Raw genomic sequence first — 22907 nt, 5'->3', positions numbered from 1 at the left:
TTTATTTTTCTCTTGTTAACAATATTTTCCCCTATAACTGGTCTGGGGTTTATTAACATGCATAGGAACAGACACCACTGAACATGGTTCAGTGCTGGATGTGATTAACAGCAAAATCTAATCATTGTAGTTACTTGTGAACTCGCTGATGCTTCAGTAGGTGGGATGTCTGAGTGAATCCCTTCCCACACTCGGAGCAGGTGAACGGCCTCTCCCCGGTGTGAATTCGCTGGTGTACAGTGAGTTGAGATGATTTCCTGAACCTAGCCCCACAGTGAGAGCACCGGAATGGTCTCTCGTCAGTGTGAACATGTTGATGCGACATCAATTCCCAGGAAGTTTTATAGCACTTCCCGCAGTGTGGGCATTTAAAAGGTCTCTCGTCAGTGTGAACTCGCTGGTGTTTCAGCAGGGTGGATGATTGAGTGAATCCCTTCCCACATTTAGAGCAGGTGAATGGCCTCTCCCCAGTGTGAAGTCGCTGGTGTACAATGAGTTGAGATGATCGCTTGAACCCAGTCCTGCAGTGAGAGCACCTGAACGGTCTCTCGTCAGTGTGAACGCGTTGATGGGACAGTAGTTCCCAGGAACTTTTATAGGACTTCCCACATTGTGGGCATTTAAAAGGTCTCTCATCAGTGTGAACACGTTGATGGGACATCAGTTCCCCAGAACTTTTAAAGCACTTCCCGCAGTCCAGACATTTAAAAGGTCTCTCGTCAGTGTGAACTCGCTGGTGTCTCAACAGGGTGGATAAATGGGTGAATCCCCTCCCACACTCTGAGCAGGAGAATGGTCTCTCCCCAGTGTGAACTCGCTGATGTTTCAGCAGGTTGGAGGAATCAGTGAACCCTTTCCCACATGCAGAGCAGGTGAACAGCCTCTCTCCAGTATGAACTCGTTGGTGTGTCAGCAAGTTCGATGATCGAGTAAATCCTTTCCCACATATGGAGCAGATGAATGGTCTCTCTCCAGTGTGAGTGCGTCGATGAGTTTCCAGTTCAGACGGGTAACCAAATGCCTCCTCACAGTCCCCACATTTCCATGGTTTCTCCCCTGTGTGAATGCGCTTGTGTCTTGACAAACCAGATGATTGGCTGAAGCCTCGTCCACACACAGAACACATGTAAAGTTTCTCCCCACTGTGATTGGTGCTTTTTCCTTCCATGTTCAAAATCCAATGTATTCAAGTTACGATAAACTGGGCGACTCCGTCAGATCCTGATGAGATGTTTGGTCTCAGTTTCCATCATGCAAATCTTCTCCTTCTGACACCCTGTGAAATCAATTTAAAACAGAAAAAAAGGAGTGACAGAGACCCCACACAAACACTAAGGCAGGTTGTGAAACTGAGCTGAAAGAATCTGGTAATTTGTGCAGCCAGCACAAGGAAAAAGTGATCATGAAAACTGCTGGATTGTTGTAAAAACCCAACTGGTTCACTAATGTCCTTCAGGGAAGGGAACCTGCTACCTGGTCTGGGCCTACACAAGACTCTAGCCTCCATGTGGAGAGGAGAGTGAGAGAGGATTGGGATCAGGCACAGAGAAGGAGAGGGATTTTCTATTTCTGCAACTTGACCAGAACTTTGACAGACTTTCCAAAACACTCAACCCCCACCACGTGGAACAGGGTAACAGGTGTATGTGAACAGCATTACCTCCAATCTCCCCCACAAGTTACACTCTGTCCTGACTTGTCTGACATCCAGTACCAGATGAACACAAATTTCCTCCATTTAAACATTGGGAAGACTGAAGGTATTCCCTTCAGTCCCCACTACCAACCCTAGACACTGACTCCAGCCCTCTCCTTGACAACAGTCTGAGTCTGAAACATTGGTGTCATATTTGACCCCGAGGCAAGCTCCCAACCGCATACTGGCATCATCGTCAAGACTAGATTCCACCTCAGTGACATCGCCGGACTCCACTCCAGCCTCACTCATCTGCTGCTGAAACCATCATCCAGCCCTTTGTTACCTCCAAGATATCTGCCCTCCTCTAATTCTGACTTCCCGAGTATTCCTGATTTTATTTGCTCCATGTTTGGTGGCCACATCTACAACTGCCAAGATCTTAAGCTGTGGAATTTCCTCTCTAACCCTCTCCACCTTTCTATCTTCCTTTCCTTTTTCAGATACTCTTGAAAACTGACTTCAGCTTCTGATACCTTGTCAGTCTACAGAAGCAATCACTAGTAGTCAGGATAGAAACATAGGGATAGGAAAAGACCATTCAGCCCATCCAGCCTGCTCCGCCATTCAATACTATCATGGCTGATTGAACACTTAAATGCCTTTTACCCACACTATCCCCATAACCTTTACATTATTGTTAATCAGAAATCTATCAATATCTACCTTAAACATACTCAGTGACCAAGCTTCCATGGCGCTCTGGGGTAGAGAATTCTAAAAATTCACAACCCTCTGAGTTTCACAGAGTCACAGAAAATCACAGTGCAGAAGAAGCCCTTCAGCTCGAGTCTGCACCGACACGTGAGAAACACCTGACCTACATACCTACCTAATCCCATTTACCAGCACTTGGCCCATAGCCTTGAATGTTATGACGTGCCAAGTGCTCATCCAGGTACTTATTAAAGGATGTGAAACAACCCGCCTCCACCACCCTCCCAGGCAGCACATTCCAGATCGTCACCACCCTCTGGGTAAAAGTTTTTCCTCACATCCCCCCTAAACCTCCTGCCCCTCACCTTGAACTTATGTCCCCTTGTGACTGACCCTTCAACTAAGGGGAACAGCTGTTCCCTATCCACCCTGTCCACGCCCCTCATAATTTCTCCCGATCACATTCCTCAGTGGCTTGCCCCTTACTTTGAAATTGTGTCTCTTAGTTCTAGAATCCCCAACCAGGGGAAACATCTTACCTGCATCTACCCTGTCTATTCCTTTAAGTATTTTGTAGGTTTCAATGAGATCACCTCCAATTTTTTGAAACTATAGAGAATACAGGCCCATTTTCCCCAAGGTCTCCTCATAAGATAGTCCCGCCATCCCCAGAACAAGTCTGGTGAACTGTCGTTGCACTCCCTCTATGGCAATAATATCCTTTCTGAGGTAAGGGGCCAAAACTGCACACAGTACTCCAGATGCAGTCTAACCAAGCTTCTATATAAGTGAAGCAAGACTTCACTACTCCTGTACTCAAATCCTCTTGCGATAAAGGCTAACATTCCATTAGCTGCATCTGCATGTTAGCTTTCAGTGACTTATGGACAAGGACAGCCAGGTCCCTTTGTGCATCTAGTCTTTCTAAACTCTTACCATTTAGGAAGTGCTCCACACATCTGTTCCTTCTACCAAAGTGGATAACCTCACATTTTTCCACATCATCTTATTCCATCTGCCATATTCTTGCCCACTCAGTCTGTCCAAATCCTCCTTTTTTTTTATTCGTTCATGGGATGTGGGCATCACTAGCCAGGCCAGCGTTCATTGCCCGTCCCTAATTGCCCTAGTTCAGAGGGTTGTAATCTCAGGATTACTCCCTGTGCCATGTGCCAGTGAGGCTAGAAATAAGAAGATAGTGCAGCTGAACATGTGGCTGAACAGATGGTGTAGGAGGGAGGGTTTCCGATATCTGGATCATTGGGATCTCTTCCAGGGCAGGTGGGACCTGTACAAGAAGGACGGGTTGCATCTAAACTGGAGGGGCACCAATATCCTGACTGCGAGGCTTGCTAGTGTCACTCGGGAGGGTTTAAACTAGTATGGCAGAGGGGTGGGAACCAGCGCAATAGGACATCAGGGGAAATAAAGGGAATCAGTGAATATGGCCAGTAGGATTAAGAGGAAGGGCAGGCAGGAAGAAATTACTGTGGGACTGGGGGTCTGAAATGCATTTGTTTCAATGCATTAAGTATAACAGGCAAGGCAGATGAGCTTAGAGCTTGGATTAGTACTTGGGACTATGATGTTATTGCTATTACAGAGGCTTGGTTGAGGGATGGACAGGATTGGCAGATAAACGTTCCAAGATTTAGATGTTTCAGGCAGGATAGAGAGGGATGTAGAAGAGGTGGGGGAGTTGCACTGTTGGTTAAGGGGGATATCACAGCTGTATGACAGGAGTTCACCTCGTTGGGCTCATGCAACGAGGAAGGGTGCAGTCACAATGTTGGGGTTTTACTATAGACCTCCCAATTGCCGGCAGGAGATTGAGGAACAGTTATGTCAGTAGATCTTGGAAAGATGTAAGAGCAATAGGGTTGTTGTGGTGGATGATTTTAACTTTCCCTATATTGACTGGGAATCACTTAGTGCTCGGGATTTGGATGGTGCAGAATTTGTAAGGTGCATCCAGGAAGGCTTCCTGAGACAATATGTTGATAGTCCAACTAGGGAGGGGGCAATACTGGACCTGGTATTAGGGAATGAACCCGGCCAGGTGGTCAAAGTTTCAGTAGGAGAGCATTTCGGGAAAAGTGACCATAATTCAGTAAGTTTCAAGGTACTGGTGGATAAGGAAAACAGGAGTCCTCGGGTTAAGGTGCTTAATTGGGGGAAGGCTAATTATAACAATATTAGGCAGGAACTGAGGAATCTAGATTGGAGGCGAATGAGGGCAAATCAACAACTGACATGTGGGGGGCTTTCAAACATCAGTTGATAAGAATTCAGGACCGGCATGTTCCTGCTAGGATGAAGGATAAGCATGGCAAGTTTCAGGAACCTTGGATAACGAAGGATATTGTGAAATTAGTCAAAAAGAAAAGGGAAGCATTCGTAAGGGCTATAAGTCTGGGAACAGATGAAGCCCGTGGAGAATACAAAGAAAGTAGGAAGAAACTTAAGCAAGGAGTCAGGAGGGCTAAAAGAGGTCATGAAAAGTCACTGGCAACCAGGATTAAGGAAAATCCCAAGGCCTTTTATACATATGTAAAGAGCAAGAGGGTAGCCAGGGAAAGGCTGGGCCCACTCAGGGACAGAGGTGGGAATCTGTGTGTGGAACCAGAAGAAATGGGAGAGATACTGAATGAATACTTCTTATCAGTATTCACCAAAGAGAAGGACTTAGTGGTCGATTTGTCTAGGGAAGGGTGTGTAGATAGGCTGGATCATGTTGAGATCAAAAAAGAAGAGGTGTTAGGTGTCTTGAAGAATATTAAGGTGGATAAGTCCCCAGGGCCAGATGGGATCTACCCCAGAGCACTGAGGGAGGCAAGGGAGGAGATTGCTGGGGCCTTGACAGAAATCTTTGTATCCTCACTGGCTACGGTTGGGGTCTCAGAGGACTGGAGAATGGCCAATGTTGTTCCATTGTTTAAGAAGGGTAGCAGGGATAATCCAGGAAATTACAGGCAGGTGAGCTTTACGTCAGAAGTAGGGAAATTATTGGAGAAGATTCTTCGTGACAGGATTTACTACCATTTGGAAGCAAATGGGCGTATTAGTGAGAGGCAGCATGGTTTTGTGAAGGGGAGGTCGTGTCTCACTAACTTGATTGAGTTTTCGGGGAAGTGACAAAGATGATCGACGATGGAAGGGCAGTGGATGTTATATACATGGATTTCAGTAAAGCCTTTGACAAGGTCCCTCATGGCAGACTGGTACAGAAGGTAAAGTCGCACGAGATCAGAGTTGATACCGGATACAGGATTGGCTTGGTCATAGAAGTGGGTAGCAGTGGAAGGGTGCTTTTCTGAATGGAGAGCTGTGACTAGTGGAGTTCCGCAGGGATCAGTGCTAGGACCTTTGCTGTTTGTGATATACATAAATGATTTGGAGGAAAATGTAACTGGGCTAATTCATAAGTTTGCAGATGACACCAAGGTTGGAGGAGTTGCAGATAGTGAAGAGGATGGTCAAAGGATACAACGGGATATAGATCGGTTGGAGACTTGGGCAGAGAAATGGCAGATGGAGTTTAATCCGGACAAATGCGAGGTAATGCTTTTTGGAAGGTCTAATACAGGCAGGAATTACACAGTAAATGGCAGAACCCTTAAGTGCATCGACAGGCAGAGGGATCTGGGTGTACAGGTCCACGGGTTACTGAAAGTGGCAACGCAGGTGGATAAGGTAGTCAGGAAGGCATGTGGCATGCTTGCCTTCATTGGCAGGGGTATTGAGTATAAAAGCTGGGAAGTTATGCTGCAGCTGTATAGAACCTTGGTTAGGCCACACTTGGAATATTGCGTGCAATTCTGGTCACCACATTACCAGAAGGACATGGAGGCATTGGAGAGGGTGCAGAGGAGGTTTACCAGGATGCTGCCTGGTCTGGAGGTTATTAGCTATGAGGAGAGGTTGGAGAAACTCAGATTGTTCTCACTAGAGCGACGGAAATTGAGGGGGCAACTTGATAGAAGTTTACAAAATTATGAGTGGCATGGACAGAGTAGATAGTCAGAAGCTTTTTCCCAGGGTGGAAGAGTCAATTACTAGGGGACATAGATTTAAGGTGAGAGGAGAAAACTATAAAGGTGATGTGCGGGGCAAGTTTTTTACGCAGAGGGTAATGTGTGTCTGGAATTCGCTGCCAGAGGAGATGGTGGAAGCAGGTACGATAGTGGTGTTTAAGAGGCAGCTTGAAAAATACATGAATAGGATTGGAATAGAAGGATATGGACCCGGAAGCGCAAAATGTTTTAGTTGAAGGGCAATATGATTGGCGCAGGCTTGGAGGGCCGAAGGGCCTGTTCCTGTGCTGTACTTTTCTTTGTTCTTAGTTAAATCACATTGTAGGGTCTGGAGTCACATGTAGGCCAGATAAGGATGGCAGATTTCCTTCCCTAAAGGGGCATTAGTGAACCAGATGGGTCATTATAATATTCAACAATGGTTTCATGGTTTCATCATTTAGGCTTTTAATTCCAGATTTTAACTGAATTCAAATTCTACCATCTGCCATGGCCGGATTCAAACCCAGGTCCCCAGAGCATACCCTGGGTCTCTGGATTACTAGTCCAACAACAATACCACGATGCCATCGCATCCCCTTGTAGCCACTTCACATCTTCCTCACAACACACATTCCCGCCTAGCTTTGTATCATCCCGAATTTGGAAATATTACATTTGGTCCCTACATCCAAATCATTATGTATTGTGAACAGCTGGGGCCCAGGTACTGATGTTTGAGGTGCCCCACAAGTCACAGCTTGCCAACATGAGAATAACCTGCTTATTCCTGCTCTGTTTTCTGCCTGTTAGACAATCCTTAATCCATGCCAGTAGGTTGCATCTTCTCCCATTTGCTTTTAGTTTGCTAATCAACCTCCTCTGGAGCACTTTATCAAAAGCCTTCTGAAAATCCAAGTACACCATGTCCATCGACTCTCCTTTATCAATTTCGTTAGTAACATCCTCAAAAAGCTCCAACAAGTTCGTCAAACATGATTTCTCATTCGCAAATCTATGCTATGCCCAATCAGATCATGATTATCGAAGTATCCATTTATCACATCCTTTATAATGGATTCTAGCATTTTCCTTACTACTGATGTGAGTTTAACAGGTCTGTAGTTCCCTGTTTTCTTTCTCTCTCCCTTCTTAAATAGTGGGGTGAAATTTGCTACCTTCCAATCTTCAGGAACCATTCCAGAATTTATAGAATTTTGGAAAATGATCACCAGTGCATCCACCATCTCTATAGCAACCTCTTTCAACCCTCTGGGGTACAGAATATCAGGTCCCAGTGACTTATCAACTTTCAGTCCCATTAAATTCTTCAATACAGTCTTCTGACTTATACCAATTTCCTTCAACTCCTCATTCTCCCTAGTCCCTTGGATCTCGAAATCTGGGAGATTCCCTTTACCTTCCTGTGAAAACAGATACAAACCAATCATTTAGCTTTTCTGCCATTTCTCTATTCCCCATTATGAATTCTCCTGACTTTGCCTGTAATGGACCCACCTTTGCCTTAGCCAAACACTTCCGTTTTACATTCCTATAGAAGCTTTTCCAGTCCACTTTAATATTTTTTGCTGGATTGCATTCATATTCTATTGTCCCTTTCTTTACCAGTTTCTTGGTCTTCCTTTGCTGTTTTCTCAAAACCTCAGGTTTACTACTCCTTCTGGCAACTTTATAAGCCTTTTCTTTTAGTCTTATGCAATCTTTAACTTCCTTTGTCAGCCACGGTTGACTGATTTTTTGGGTTTTTGCACCTCGAATGAATGCATAGGTGCTGTAAGCTATGTAATGGTTCTTTGAAGACTATCCATTGCCAATGTACAGTCATACTTTTTAATGTATTTTCCCAATCCATCTCAGCCAATTTGTCCCTCACTCCATCATAATTTCCTTTATTCAACTTTAACACCCTTGCTTCAGAGTGAACTACCTCACTTTCAAACATAATGTGAAATTCTATCATATTGTGGTCACTCATCCCTAAAGGATCTTTTACAAGATTATTAATTAGCCTCTTTTCATTATATAATACCAGATCTAAAATATCCTGCTCTCTTGTCAGTTCCTCAATATACTGCTCGAAAAAACCATCCCAACACACTCCAGAAACTCGTCTTCTGCAGCTTTAGTGCTCAATTGGTTTACCCGGTCTATATGCAGATTGAAGTCATCCATGATTACTGCATTGCCCATGCTACAAGCTTCTCTCATCTCCTGATTAATACCATGCCCCACATTACCACCACTGTTTGGTGGCCGATAAATAACTCCAATCAATGTCTACTGCCCTTTGCTGTTTCTTAGCTCCACTCAAACAGATTCCACGCATTGTTCTCCCTATCTGAGATCCTCCCTTAACAATGCACTGATCCCACCCCTTATTATCAGCGTAACTCCACCTCCTTTCCCTTCTTGTCTGTCATTCCCAAACGTTGAATATTCTTGAATATTTAGTTCCCAGTCTTGGTCACCATGCAGTCATGTTTCTGTAATGGCAATTATATCATACTCATTCACAAACAGATCATCTACCTTACTGCGAATGCTGCGCGCATTCAGGTGGAGTGCCCTTAACGTTGTCTTTTTGACATCATTTCATATTTGAAGCATACTCAAAGCTCTGCTTTGTTTCTCTTGCCTTATGGTCTCAATACTACTTCCTGTTACCAACTTTACTTTCTTCCAATTTGGACAAACCCCCTGATAAGCTTGTTTAAACCCACCCCAACAGCATTAGCAAATCTCCCTGTGAGTACATCAGTCCCAGTCCTGTTAAGATGTAATCTGTCCAGCTTCAGGTACAGGTCCAACCTGCCCCAGAACTGGTCCAATGTCTCAGAAATCTGATGCCCTCCCTCCTACACCAATTCTTCAGCCACGTATTTAATCGATCAATTCTCCTATTCCTGTGCTCACTAGCACGTGGCACTGGGAGTAATCCTGAGATTACTGCTCTGGAGCTCCTGCTTTTTAATTTGCTTCCTAACTCCCTGAAATCTACTTTCAGGACCTCATCCCTCTTCCTACCTATGTTGTTGGTATCAATGTGGACCACAACTTCTGGCTGATCCCCCTCCCCCGAAGGATGTCCTGCAGCCACTCCGTGACATCCTTCACCCTGGCACCAGGGAGGCAACACACCATCCTCGAGTCACTTTTACTGCCACAGAAACATGTGTCTGATCCCCTGATTATGGAATCCCCTATCACAATTGCCCTTCCATTCTTCTTCTTCCCCATCCCCCGTACAGCTGAATCGCCTGTAGTGCCACAGGCTTGGCTCTGGCTGCATCCCCTGAGAAACTATTGCCCTCATCAGCATCCAAAATGGAAAACCAATTAGCAAGCAGGATAGACTCAGGGGACTCCCGCACTACCTGCCTAATTCTCTTAGACTGCCTGGTGGTCACCCATTCCCTCTTTAGCTGTATGCTTCTGACCTGCGGTGTGACCACTTCCCTAAATGTGCTATCCATATAGTCCTCTGCCTCGCAGATACACAACAGTGACTCCAGTCGCCACTCAAGTTCTGAAACCCAGAAATTCAGACAATATAAATATTTTTCTTGGTTTGAGTTCAGTGTGTGCGAATCCTCCCCTTCTAACCCCCTGTAAAAGGAGTTTCCAAAATCTGTCAGTCCATGATGGAAATTCATAACATTCACTTCTCATGCTTCCTGGCCCAGGGTGATCGCATAAGTGCCCTGCTGCACATTGCCTTTTGTCGTCATTAGCAGTCCCTCGATTTGAGGATGACGTCTACTCAGTGTCATGAGTTTCTGCAATGGGTCTTCATCTCGCTGAACAGAGATGTGGGTCTTTGGACACATAGGGCAGAAATTCCCATGAGGCATTGGCATCAGCGGAGCAGGATTTGCTTCCTTTTCTTGCCTTCTGTGCACTGCATTGCCTCATCAATAAGATGCTGGGACTTAAAAGGTAATGCCGCTTGATGGTCAAGATGTCACCATTCTGAACTATGGGGAACAAACTTTTCTGTCATTAAAAACATTTCCCCCCACAAAGATGGCGGCCGCACATGCGCCTGCTGCACATTGCCCCCAATAAAGATGGCGACCCGGTCTCTGGAAGCTGTGGCCTTGCTCCATGCAAATAGGGGACCGATAAGATCTTTTTCTGGGTTTCGGCTTGCCCAACATGTTTACGAAGCCTCCCCGCCCAATCGCCGGATCCATTGCTCCCTTTGTCCCGCCACCTCCCTCTTACCGATTGCGGATCTGACGAAGAAATGTCTCTGCATCGTCATTACCTGCATTGCGTATGCTTCAGTCACAGCCCGGCCCCGCCCCTCATTCACTCCGATTCGCTCCCTCGCGGTCCTCCAATCCCACCCCTTCTTCTCAATTGATGGAGGCTTTTCAGAGATCTTGGGATTCTCTTCGAATCGTTCCAGGGTGTTGTCCCTAAAGGCTAAATACACATTCTATTTTTATATAATTCTCTGCATCCAGATCCTTTTAAGCAAGCCTCGGAAATTAGGAAATAATGAGTTGTTGCCCAGATTTAAAGTGATTTGTAAAAGAAGCAAACTAGAAAAAGTTAGAAAAAACTTTTTCACACGAGTGGTTTGCTGGAAATCTGAAATAAAAACAGAAAATGCGAACACAGTTAACGTTTCAAGTCTGTATGACTTCTTAAGCTTTGAAGAATCATACGGACTCAAACGTTAACTCGATTTCTTTCTCCACAGATGCTGCCAGACCTATTGAGTTTTAGCAGCATTTTCTGTTTTTATTAACTTATCAGTGTCTGTTCACAGGTTCTAATCTTATCCTAACTATGACTTGCTAGAACCAATTTTGATTGCAGATCATCAATTTTAAAATGTGTAAGTGCATTTACATGGCTGATCATCCAACTCAATAGCCTGCTGCCGCTTTCTCCCCATATCCTTTGATCCCTTTCGCCCCAAGAGCTATATCTAACTCCTTCTTGAAAACATACAATGTTCTGGCCTCAACTGCTTTCGGTAGTGAATTCCACAAATTCACCACTCTCTGGGTGAAGACATTTCTCCCCATCTCAGTCCTAAATGGTCTGTATCCTCAGACTGTGATCCCTGCTTCTGGACCCCACCGCTATCGGGAATATCCTTCCTGCAACTACCCTGTCTAGTCCTGTTAGAATTTTATAGGTTTCTATGAGATCCTCCCTCATTCTTCTGAACTCCAGCGAATATAATCCTAACCGACTCAATCTCTCCTCATATGAAGTCCTGCCGTCCCAAGAATCAGTCTGGTAAACCTTTGCTGCACTCCCTCAATAACAAGAACATCCTTCCTCAGATAAGGAGACCAAAACTGCATACAATATTCCAGGTGTGGTCTCACCAAAACCTTGTACAATTGCAGCAAGACATCCCTGTTCCTGTACTTGAATCCTCTGGCTAGGAAGGCCTTCTTTACAACCTGCTGTACCTGCATGCTTACCTTCAGTGACTGGTGTATGAGGACATCCAGGTCTCGTTACACATTCCCCTCTCAATTTATAGCCATTCAGATAATAATCTGCCTTCCTGTTTCTGCTCACCCCGTTAAATTAAATTAAACCTTTTGGAAGATACTTAATATCAATTACTCTAGGGCCGTTCTTCTCTGCTCCTTCTTGTTAGAGATTATAGCCCTTACAAACGATGAACTACAAAATAAGACCTTAAAATCTATAAGCGATAAAAGTAGTATTTACCCAACTGTACTTACAGTACTCAAAGGATCACCTCATTCCCTCATCACCGAACTCCCTCAGTCATCTCTGCTCTCCTAGCTTCTCTTCATCTCCGACACCTCTCGCAATCCTGTTCAACTCCCGGCTCCACTCACACCTGTCTTGAACTCACAGCTCCTATTGCGCTTCTCTTCATCACCCGGCTCCTCTCACGCTTCTCTTCAACTCCCGGCTCTTCTCGCGCTTTTCTTCACCACCCAGCTCCTCTCGCGCTTCTCTTCAACTCCCAGCTCCTCTCGCACTTCTCTTTAACTCCCGGCTCCTATTGCGCTTCTCTTCAACTCCCGGCTCCTCTCGCGCTTCTCTTCAACTCCCAGCTTCTCTCATGCTTCTCTTCACCACCCGGCTCCCCTCGCGCTTCTCTTCACCACCCGGCTCCTCTCGCGCTTCTCTTCACCACCCGACTCCTCTCGCGCTTCTCTTCACCACCCAACTCCTCTCGCGCTTCTCTTCAACTCACGGCTCCTCCCACGCTTCTTTTCAACTCCCGGCCCCTCTCGCGCTTCTCTTCATCGCCCGGCTCCTCTCGCGCTTCTCTTCAACTCCCAGCTGCTCTCGCGCTTCTCTTCAACTCCCGGCTCCTCTCGCGCTTCTCTTCAATTCCGGCTCCTCTCGCGCTTCTCTTCAACTGCCAGCTCCTCTCGCGCTTCTCTTCAACTCTCAGCTCCTCTCGCGCTTTTCAACTCCCGGCTCCTCTTGCGCTTCTCTTCAACTGCCGGTTCCTCTCGCTTCTCTTCAACACCCAGTTCCTCTTGCGCTTCTCTTCAACTCCCGACTCCTCTCGCGCTTTTCTTCAACTCCCGACTCCTCTCGCGCTTTTCTTCAACTGCTGGCTCCTCTCGCGCTTCTCAACTCCGGGCTCCTCTCGCGCTTCACTTCAACTCCAGACTCCTCTCGCGCTTCTCTTCAACTGTCAGCTCCTCTCGCGCTTCTCTTCAACTGTCAGCTCCTCTCGCGCTTCTCTTCAACTCCCGGCTCTTCTCGCGCTTCTCTTCAACACCCAGTTCCTCTTGCGCTTCTCTTCAACTCCCAACTCCTCTCGCCCTTTTCTTCAACTGCTGGCTCCTCTTCAACACCCGGCTCCTCTCGCGCTTCTCAACTCCTGGCTCCTCTCGCGCTTCACTTCAACTCCCGACTCCTCCCGCGCTTCTCTTCAGCTCCTGAATCCTCTCTCGTTTCTCTTCAACTCCAGACTCCTCTCGCGCTTCTCTTCAACTGTCGGCTCCTCTCGCGCTTCTCTTCAACTCCCGACTCCTCTCGCGCTTCTCTTCAACTCCCGACTCCTCTCGCGCTTCTCTTCAACTCCCGGCTCCTCTCGCGCTTCTCTTCAACTCCCGGCTCCTCTCGCGCTTCTCTTCACCACCCGGCTCCTCTCGCGCTTCTCTTCAACTCCCGGCACCTCTCGCGCTTCTCTTCACCACCCGACTCCTCTCGCGCTTCTCTTCAACTCACGGCTCCTCTCGCGCTTCTCTTCAACTCCCGGCTCCTCTCGCACTTCTCTTCAACTCCCGGATCCTCTCGTGCTTCTCTTCAACTCCCGGCTCCTCTCGCGCTTCTCTTCAACTCCCAGCTCCTCTCACGCTTCTCTTCAACTCCCAGCTCCTCTCGCGCTTCTCTTCAACTCCTGGCTCCTCTCGCGCTTCTCTTCACCACCCGGCTCCTCTCGCGCTTCTCTTCAACTCCCGGCACCTCTCGCGCTTCTCTTCACCACCCGACTCCTCTCGCGCTTCTCTTCAACTCACGGCTCCTCTCGTGCTTCTCTTCAACTCCCGGCTCCTCTCGCACTTTTCTTCAACTCCCGGCTCCTCTCACGCTTCTCTTCACCACCCGGCTCCTCTCGCGCTTCTCTTCACCACCCGGCTCCTCTCGCGCTTCTCTTCAACTCCTGGCACCTCTCGCGTTTCTCTTCAACTCCCGGCACCTCTCGCACTTCTCTTCACCACCCGACTCCTCTCGCGCTTCTTTTCAACTCACGGCTCCTCTCACGCTTCTCTTCAACTCCCGGCTCCTCTTCAACTCCCGGCTCCTCCTCATCACCCGGCTCCTCTCGTGCTTCTCTTCAACTCCCAGCTCCTCTCGCGCTTCTCTTCACCACCCGGCTCCTCTTGCGCTTCTCTTCAACTCCCGGCACCTCTCGCGTTTCTCTTCAACTCCTGGCACCTCTCGCGCTGCTCTTCACCACCCGACTCCTCTCGCGCTTCTCTTCACCACCCGACTCCTCTCGCGCTTCTCTTCAACTGCCGGCTCCTCTCACGCTTCTCTTCAACTCTCAGCTCCTCTCACGCTTCTCTTCACCAGCCGGCTCCTCTCGCGCTTCTCTTCACCACCCGGCTCCTCTCACGCTTCCCTTCAACTCCTGGCACCACTCGCGCTTCTCTTCAACTCCCGGCCCCTCTCGCGCTTCTTTTCATCACCCGGCTCCTCTCGTGCTTCTCTTCAAATCCGGCTCCTCTCGCGCTTCTCTTCAACTGCTGGCTCCTCTCGCGTTTCTCTTCAATTCTCAGCTCCTCTCGCGCTTTTCAACTCCCAGCTCCTCTCGCGCTTCTCTTCAACTGCCGGCTCCTCTCGCGCTTCTCTTCAACACCCAGTTCCTCTTGCGCTTCTCTTCAACTCCCGACTCCTCTTGCCCTTTTCTTCAACTGCTGGCTCCTCTTCAAATCCCGGCTCTTCTCGCGCTTCTCAACTCCTGGCTCCTCTCGCGCTTCTCTTCAACTCCCGACTCCTCTCGCGCTTCTCTTCAGCTCCTGAATCCTCTCTCGCTTCTCTTCAACTCCAGACTCCTCTCGCGCTTCTCTTCAACTGTCGGCTCCTCTCGCGCTTCTCTTCAACTCCCGGCTCCTCTCGCGCTTCTCTTCAACTCCCGGCTCCTCTCGCGCTTCTCTTCAACTCCCGGCTCCTCTCGCGCTTCTCTTCAACTCCCGGCTCCTCTCGCGCTTCTCTTCAACTCCCGGCTCCTCTCGCGCTTCTCTTCAACTCCCGGCTCCTCTCACGCTTCTCTTCACCACCCGGCTCCTCTCACGCTTCTCTTCAACTCCCGGCACCCCTCGCGCTTCTCTTCACCGCCCGGCTCCTCTTGCGCTTCTTTTCACCACCCGACTCCTCTCGCGCTTCTCTTCAACTCACGGCTCCTCTCACACTTCTCTTCAACTGCTGGCTCCCCTTCAACTCCCGGCTCCTCTCGCGTTTCTCAACTCCTGGCTCCTCTCGCGCTTCTCTTCAACTCCCGACTCCTCTCGCGCTTCTCTTCAGCTCCTGAATCCTCTCTCACTTCTCTTCAACTCCAGACTCCTCTCGCGCTTCTCTTCAACTGTCGGCTCCTCTCGCGCTTCTCTCCAACTGCCGGCTCCTCTCGCGCTTCTCTTCAACACCCAGTTCCTCTTGCGCTTCTCTTCAACTCCTGACTCCTCTTGCGCTTTTCTTCAACTGCTGGCTCCTCTTCAACTCCCGGCTCCTCTCGCGCTTCTCAACTCCTGGCTCCTCTCGCGCTTCTCTTCAACTCCCGACTCCTCTCGCGCTTCTCTTCAGCTCCTGAATCCTCTCTCGCTTCTCTTCAACTCCAGACTCCTCTCGCGCTTCTCTTCAACTGTCAGCTCCTCTCGCGCTTCTCTTCAACTGTCAGCTCCTCTCGCGCTTCTCTTCAACTCCCGGCTCTTCTCGCGCTTCTCTTCAACACCCAGTTCCTCTTGCGCTTCTCTTCAACTCCCAACTCCTCTCGCCCTTTTCTTCAACTGCTGGCTCCTCTTCAACACCCGGCTCCTCTCGCGCTTCTCAACTCCTGGCTCCTCTCGCGCTTCTCTTCAACTCCTGACTCCTCTCGCGCTTCTCTTCAGCTCCTGAATCCTCTCTCGTTTCTCTTCAACTCCAGACTCCTCTCGCGCTTCTCTTCAACTGTCGGCTCCTCTCGCGCTTCTCTTCAACTCCCGGCTCCTTTCGCGCTTCTCTTCAACTCCCGACTCCTCTCGCGCTTCTCTTCAACTCCCGGCTCCTCTCGCGCTTCTCTTCACCACCCGGCACTTCTCGCGCTTCTCTTCACCACCCGGCTCCTCTCGCACTTCTCTTCACCACCCGACTCCTCTCGCGCTTCTTTTCAACTCACGGCTCCTCTCGTGCTTCTCTTCAACTCCCAGCTCCTCTCGCGCTTCTCTTCAACTCCCGGCTCCTCTCGCGCTTCTCTTCAACTCCCGGCTCCTCTCGCGCTTCTCTTCAATTCCCGGCTCCTCTCGCGCTTCTCTTCAATCCGGCTCCTCTCGCACTTCTCTTCAACTGCCGGCTCCTCTTCAACTCCCGGCTCCTCTTCATCACCCGGCTCCTCTCGCGCTTCTCTTCAACTCTCAGCTCCTCTCGCGCTTTTCAACTCCCGGCTCCTCTCGCGCTTCTCTTCAACTCCCGGCTCCTCTCGCATTTCTCTTCAACTGCCGGCTCCTATCGCGCTTCTCTTCAACACCCAGTTCCTCTCGCGCTTCTCTTCAATTCCCGACTCCTCTCGCGCTTCTCTTCAACTCCCGGCTCCTCTCGCGCTTCTCAACTCCTGGCTCCTCTCGCGCTTCTCTTCAACTCCCGACTCCTCTCGCGCTTCTCTTCAGCTCCTGAATCCTCTCTCGCTTCTCTTCAACTCCAGACTCCTCTCGCGCTTCTCTTCAACTGTCGGCTCCTCTCGCGCTTCTCTTCAACTCCCGGCTCCTCTCGCGCTTCTCTTCAACTCCCGGCTCCTCTTCAATTCCCGGCTCCTCTCACGTTTCTCTTCAACTCCTGATATCTTTCCAGCTGCCGGCTCCAGCAGGAGAGTTTAAAATTGAAAACTGAAATTGTTTCAGAGGTATTTTTTGACCATTTGTTTACAATTAATAGCTTTTCATGCTCTGCTATGTTTTCTTTGAGAGGTTCCATGGCTCTGGGGCTGGTGTTACTCCTTTACTGTGGATCTGAATCCATGTTCATCCATTGCTCTGTTTCACCTCTGCCCTCCTTGATCACCTCTCTGCCATTGTCTAACTTCCTCTGTCTCTAATAATGAATGTATTTTAGTTATGTTTCGCATTTTACTGTTCCCGCTGCCAACCATATCTAAATGAGGTTTCCACCGCTACCCATTGCCCGACCATGTGCCACTGGCTTACCAGCTTTTCTGCTTTTGAGCTTATATTGATCATCAAATTTTGCACCATTTTTGTTGCCTGTAATTCATTCTACAGATCCTGAATCATTCATTTTGTTTCTCTCTTCATCGATTCCAGCATATATTGTCAGTCCCAGTTGCCTATGGAGATGATGTTTGACCTTCTTGAACCACTGCAGTCCATGTGGTGAAGGTGCTCCCACAATGCTGTTAGGTAAGCAGTTGCAGGATGTTCACCCAGTGATGATGCAGGCAAACACTTCTGTCTCTGATCTACAGACACCACATTCTGAGAAGATTGAATTGAACAATATAGTTCCCCCAGGGCTCATGAGTGAGATGGAATGGCAATTATTGGAATTCTCCACTTAGAATAAAAGGGGAGATGGTGGTGTAGTTGCGATATCACTGGACCTGTAATCCAGATGTTCAGGCTAATGCTTGGAGACATGGATTCAAATCCCACCATGACTGCTAGTGGAATTTAAAGTCAATTAACTGAATCTTGGGTTCACTACTGAATCTGCTGTCCTCACCTGGTCTGGCCTACATGTGACTCCACAGCAATGTGGTTGACTCTTAACTATGTTCTGAAATGGTCTGAGTGCAATTAGCAATGACCACATTCCATGAAAGAATAATTTTTAAAAAATTGTCATAGTGAAAGTGTCCATGAAACTAGTAAAATGTCTTGGGAAATGTTTGTATTTTTTTGAAGAAAATTGCATTTATAACCTAGCCACTTTCAGAGGGCGCAAAATTAAATTGGAGAGGGTTATAGAATCTGGATTTAGAAAATATCCCCAAGCTGGATGCAGGTGAACAGAAAACTGGAAAATCTTTAAAGTCCATGCATGAACTTTTGTTTGAACCATATGTATTTACGACATGCCAATAATTTAGAATTCTATGAGATGAACTGCAGGTGGGGAGGATGAATCAAAGTCAATAGTTATCACCATTTACTGGAAAAGTTTTTACATTTATTCTTGGTGCAGCTCATGGGTTTGTGTTGCTGATTCTGATAATTCTAGTAGCTTTAGCATGTTATTGATGGAATGTAATAAAGAAATTACAGAAATGCAGCTTAGAAATAGCTGGGTTAAGCAGAAATCAGTTTGTGAGAAGTCAATAAGAATATTCCCTTCTCGAGGTGGGGAGATCTGTGATAAATCATTGTCCAATATTCTTATAAAATCTTAAGAAATTCATTATTATAGGATTGACTGGTTCTCTCTTACTTATGAATAAAGCTTCCTGGAATGACAAGCACAGGACAGGGTAGGCCTGTTATCTCTGATAAGGACATGTCTCTAGCACAGAAACTGAAACAAGACAAATTTGGTAGGATGGGGAAATCTCATGACCCATAAGTAAACCAACTGCCTGAATAAAGATTAAACAGGATGTCGTAACAAGCAATGAGCCACAAAATGACTTAACAGATTTCCAATAGAAATAGCAGGGATTTTCTTGAATAAAATGGACAAGTGAATAGGTGATTGACATAAGACCCACAGGAATAAGGTACATGAACGGGCTTTTGAGAGGAACAATCATTTCAGACAGAAAAGAGCTTCTCAAAATGATGCACGTTGGCTTCGGCCAAACACTTTGGCTCAAGGAGGCTGAGAAACTGTGACCTCCAGCCGCAGAGAACAGGATCCCACTGATCCGCGGCCAGTAAACCATTCCAAGGAGACTGCCACCTCCAGCCACGGAGATCAGCATCCCCCTGATCCAGGACCAGTAAACCATTCCAAGGAGACTGCCACCTCCAGCCATGGAGATCAGCATCCTCCTGATCCGGGACCAGTAAACCATTCCGAGGAGACTGTCACCTCCAGCTACAAAGATCAGCATCCTCCTGATCCGGGACCAGTAAACCATTCCGAGGAGACTGTCACCTCCAGCTACAGAGATCAGCATCTCCCTGATCTGGGACCATAAACCGTTCTCACCTGTTATTGGTTGTATGTCTTTTCTGCCTACTTAACAGATGTATCATATCAAAACTGTTGTTAATAAACTGCTTTAAAATCACCTACAACTTTGACTCCCTTTTTGGATAATCTGTGACTCCTGGACTAAAACCTTACACTTGTCCATGAGAGTAACTGAAGGTATGAGAACTGAAATAATCTAGAGTAATGATGAGGTGTTAGTTGTGGCTCAGTGGTTGTATTCTTTTCTCTGAGTCAGGAGGTTGTGGGTTCAAATCCACATCCAGAAACATGAGCATAAAACCCAGGTTGATATTCTGATGCAGTACTGAAGGAGCACTGCACTGTCAGAGATCCCGTCTTCCAGTTGAGACCTTCAACTATGGCCTCATCTGCCCTCTCAGTTGGTGTAAAAGTTTCCAGAATGTTATTCCAAAGAGCAGGGAAATTCTACTTGCTATACTGCTTCATATTTATCCCCAAACATCACTGAACAGATTATGTGTCTCAGTCACATTTCTATTCGTGGGATCTTGCTGTGCACAATTTGGTGACTGCATTTCCTACATTACAACAATGATTACACTTCAAAAGAACTTCATTGGCTGTAAAGCACTTTGGGCCATCCTGAAGTTGTGAAAGGCGCTATATAAATACCATTAACAAAGGAGAAAAGGTCCAAAAACGGAACAGTCAGTAACAGGACATCAATCAGTCTCCTCCTATCTTAGAGAAATCAAGGACTCGGACAATGTGTGTTTGACACTAAGCTGATTTATTTAACTTATATATTTTTTTATTCATTCATGGGATGTGGGCTTCGCTGGCTGAGCCAGTATTAATTGCCCACCCTTAATTGCCTTTGAGAAGTAGTGATGAGCTGCCTTCTTGAACCGCTGCAGTCCATGTGGTGCAGGTACACCCACAGTGCTGTAGGTACACCAACAGTGCTATCCAGAATATTAAACTCCAGCCGTTATAGGGATTATTAACATCAGCAGGTAGTATGAGGGTACAGCAGGTAATAAGGAAGGCAAATGGAATTTTGGCATTTATTGCTAAAGGAATAGAGTATAAAAATAGGGAAGTGTTGTTGCAACTGTACAAGGCATTGGTGAGACCACACCTGGAATACTGTGCACAGTTTTGGTCCCCTTACTTGAGGAAGGATGTAGTTGCATTGGAGACGGTTCAGAGGAGGTTCATTAGATTGATTCCAGAGATGCGGGGCTTGTCTTATGAGGGGAGATTGAGCAGTTTAGGCCTATACAGGCTAGAGTTTGGAAAGATGAGCGGAGATCTAACTGAGGTATATATGACGCTAAAGGGGATAGACAGAGTAGATGTGGAGCAGATGTTTCCCCTTGTGGGGCATTCTAGAATGAGAGGCCATAGTTTTAGGGTAAGGGGTGGTAGATTTAAATCAGAGATGAGGAGGAATTACTTTTCTCAAAGTGTTGTGAATCTGTGGAATTCACTACCTCAGAATGCAGTGGATGCCGGGATGCTGAATAAATTTAAGGAGGAGATAGAGAGATTTTTAATTAGTAACAGGTTAAAAGGTTATGGGGAGAGGGCAGGAAATTAGAGTTGAGGCTGAAATGAGATCAGCCTTGATTGTATTGAATGGCGGGGCAGGCTCAAGGGGCTGAATTGCCTACTCCTGCTCCTAGATCGTATGTTCTAACAAAAATAAATTCCAGCTTTCAGATTGAACACGATTCAGTCCTGGATGTGATTAACAGCAGCAATAACAGCAGAATCCAAGCCCTGCAACTTGTGAGCTCGCTGGTGTGTCTGCAGGGTGGATGAACGACAGAATCCCTTCCCACAGATGGAGCAGGTGAACAACCTCTCCCTGGTGTGAACGCGCTGGTGTTTCAGCCTGAGGGAATGCTGAATGAATCCCTTCCCACATACGGAGCAGGTGAACGGCCTCTCTCCAGTGTGAGTGCGCTGGTGAGTCAGCAGATCCATTTTGCCTTTAAAACTCTTCTCGCAGTCAGAACATTTAAAAGGTCTCATTTCAGAGTGAACTCGTTGGTGTGAAGTGAGGTGGGGAAGCTGAGTGAATCCCTTTCCACACTCAGTGCAGGTGAATGGTCTCACCCCAGTGTGAATGCGCTGGTGTCTCAGCAAGGTGGATAACTGAGTGAACCCCTTCCCACACACAGAGCAGGTGAACGGCCTCTCCCCGGTGTGAACTCGCTGATGATCCAACAGTTTGCATAACTGAGTGAATGCCATCCCACACTCAGGGCATGCGAATGGTTTCTCCCCAGTATGAACTCGCTGATGTAACTGAAGGCTGGATAACTGAGTGAATCGCTTCCCACACTCAGCACAGGTGAATGGCCTCTCCCCAGTGTGAACTCGCTGGTGAGTCAGCAGGTTTTGTTTTCTTTTAAAGCTCTTCTCACAGTTAGAACATTTAAAAGGTCTCGTGTCAGAGTGAACAAGTTGGTGTGCAGTGAGGTGGGTTAGTCGAGTGAATCCTTTCCCACACTCAGAACAGATGAACGGCCTTTCCCCGGTGTGACTGCGTCGATGAATTTCCAACGCAGATGGCGATGTGGATCCCTTCCCACAGTCTCCACACTTCCATGGTTTCTCCGTGGTGTCAATCTCCTTGTGTCTCTCCAGGTTGGATGATTAGTTGAAGTCTCGTTCACACAGAACACGTGTGGTTTCTCCCCACTGTGAATGGTGCAATGTAGTTTCAGGACGTGGAACTGGTTAAAGCTCTTTCGACAGTCAGGGCACTGGAACACCCTCATTTGGGTGTGTGTGTGTTGGTGTTTTTCCAGTCCCAGGGAGAACATACAAAAAATTCTCCTTCCATTCAAATGCCGATGATATTCAGGTCTTGATGAATCGAGTGACTTTGTCAGATCTGGAGAAATTTTTGCAAATTATCTCCTTCTAATCCCTGGAAAAGGAGTTGACAGAGTCAGTACCACTATCAGCCCAGGATAGAAATTCAGAATAGGCAATTCTAGTTCCAATGGAACATTCTTTCTTCTCTTGTTTCCCCAAAGATGTGGCTCAATCAAAGTAAAAGAAGAGAAAATCAGCAACAAAGTCCCAATAAGAGTTCAGAGAACCTTTCTATCTCAACCAGAATGTTGTTCTCCATGTCTGTGAAACACTCCGAACCCTGATGTCCCCACCAATTACGGAAGATGGACACCACTTGCTCCCTGTGCACGGTTACCTAGGCATAGACAAGGCTGCGAAAGAGGCCGGCACCTTGTGTGAACCCACCCCCATCCCCACCATATGCCCCTTACATCTTGGATCTGCAAATTGTTGTTTTAACCAAGACCAGGTCCAGGATAAGGTCCTCTAACTTACCTAGTCCCTCCACATTGGGCAAGCAAAGATTATAACCAAGCCTATACAGGGGTTGCAACCTCTCATATGCCCATGGATTCCTCTGGGCTGCAAACATCACCAGGGTTCAGATGCATCGACCGGACCCGAGAACTCGGTTGGGAACAAAGACCCTAAAGGTCCGCCTACTCAGTTACATCACCGAACCGCCAGCGCATGCGCTCTGCGCCCTGCTGAGCCAAGATGGCGGCCGTTCACTTGGGCCTGTTTCTTGGTTTCCTACGCGAAGCTGCAAACGCGGGAGCTGCAGGTTCGTATTCGCGGCTTGAGTTCTTCACCCGGTGTTTAGAAAACCTCCCCGTTGACCCGCCGGCTCCATCGCTCCC

General features: G+C 47.5%; 2 protein-coding genes across 4 annotated transcripts; both read right to left on the bottom strand.

The window, feature by feature from the left end:
• Nucleotides 1-22907, bottom strand: LOC121270475 (zinc finger protein 239-like). Of its 3 annotated transcripts, none has more exons than XM_041175797.1 (2): nt 22543-22907; nt 1-1276 (listed from the first exon to the last, which is right to left on the bottom strand). In XM_041175797.1, exon 2 carries the CDS (start codon nt 1166-1168, stop codon nt 131-133), a length of 1038 nt encoding a protein of 345 aa, XP_041031731.1. In that variant the 5' UTR covers nt 1169-1276; nt 22543-22907; the 3' UTR covers nt 1-130. The 3 variants fall into 3 exon arrangements, with proteins under 3 accessions (XP_041031731.1, XP_041031729.1, XP_041031730.1); XM_041175795.1 differs by lacking the exon at nt 22543-22907 and adding an exon at nt 12105-12325; XM_041175796.1 differs by lacking the exon at nt 22543-22907 and adding an exon at nt 10655-10799.
• LOC121270334 (oocyte zinc finger protein XlCOF19-like) lies at nt 20746-22458 on the bottom strand. Its single transcript, XM_041175627.1, has 2 exons — nt 22403-22458; nt 20746-21823 (listed from the first exon to the last, which is right to left on the bottom strand). Exons 1-2 carry the CDS (start codon nt 22456-22458, stop codon nt 20911-20913), a joined length of 969 nt encoding a protein of 322 aa, XP_041031561.1. The 3' UTR covers nt 20746-20910.

Source organism: Carcharodon carcharias, chromosome 27 (genome assembly GCF_017639515.1).
Source record: "Carcharodon carcharias isolate sCarCar2 chromosome 27, sCarCar2.pri, whole genome shotgun sequence".
NCBI classification, from domain to species: Eukaryota; Metazoa; Chordata; class Chondrichthyes; order Lamniformes; family Lamnidae; genus Carcharodon; species Carcharodon carcharias.
The sequence above is the reverse complement of the archived record's forward strand: the minus strand, read 5'-3'. Positions and strand labels throughout refer to the sequence as shown.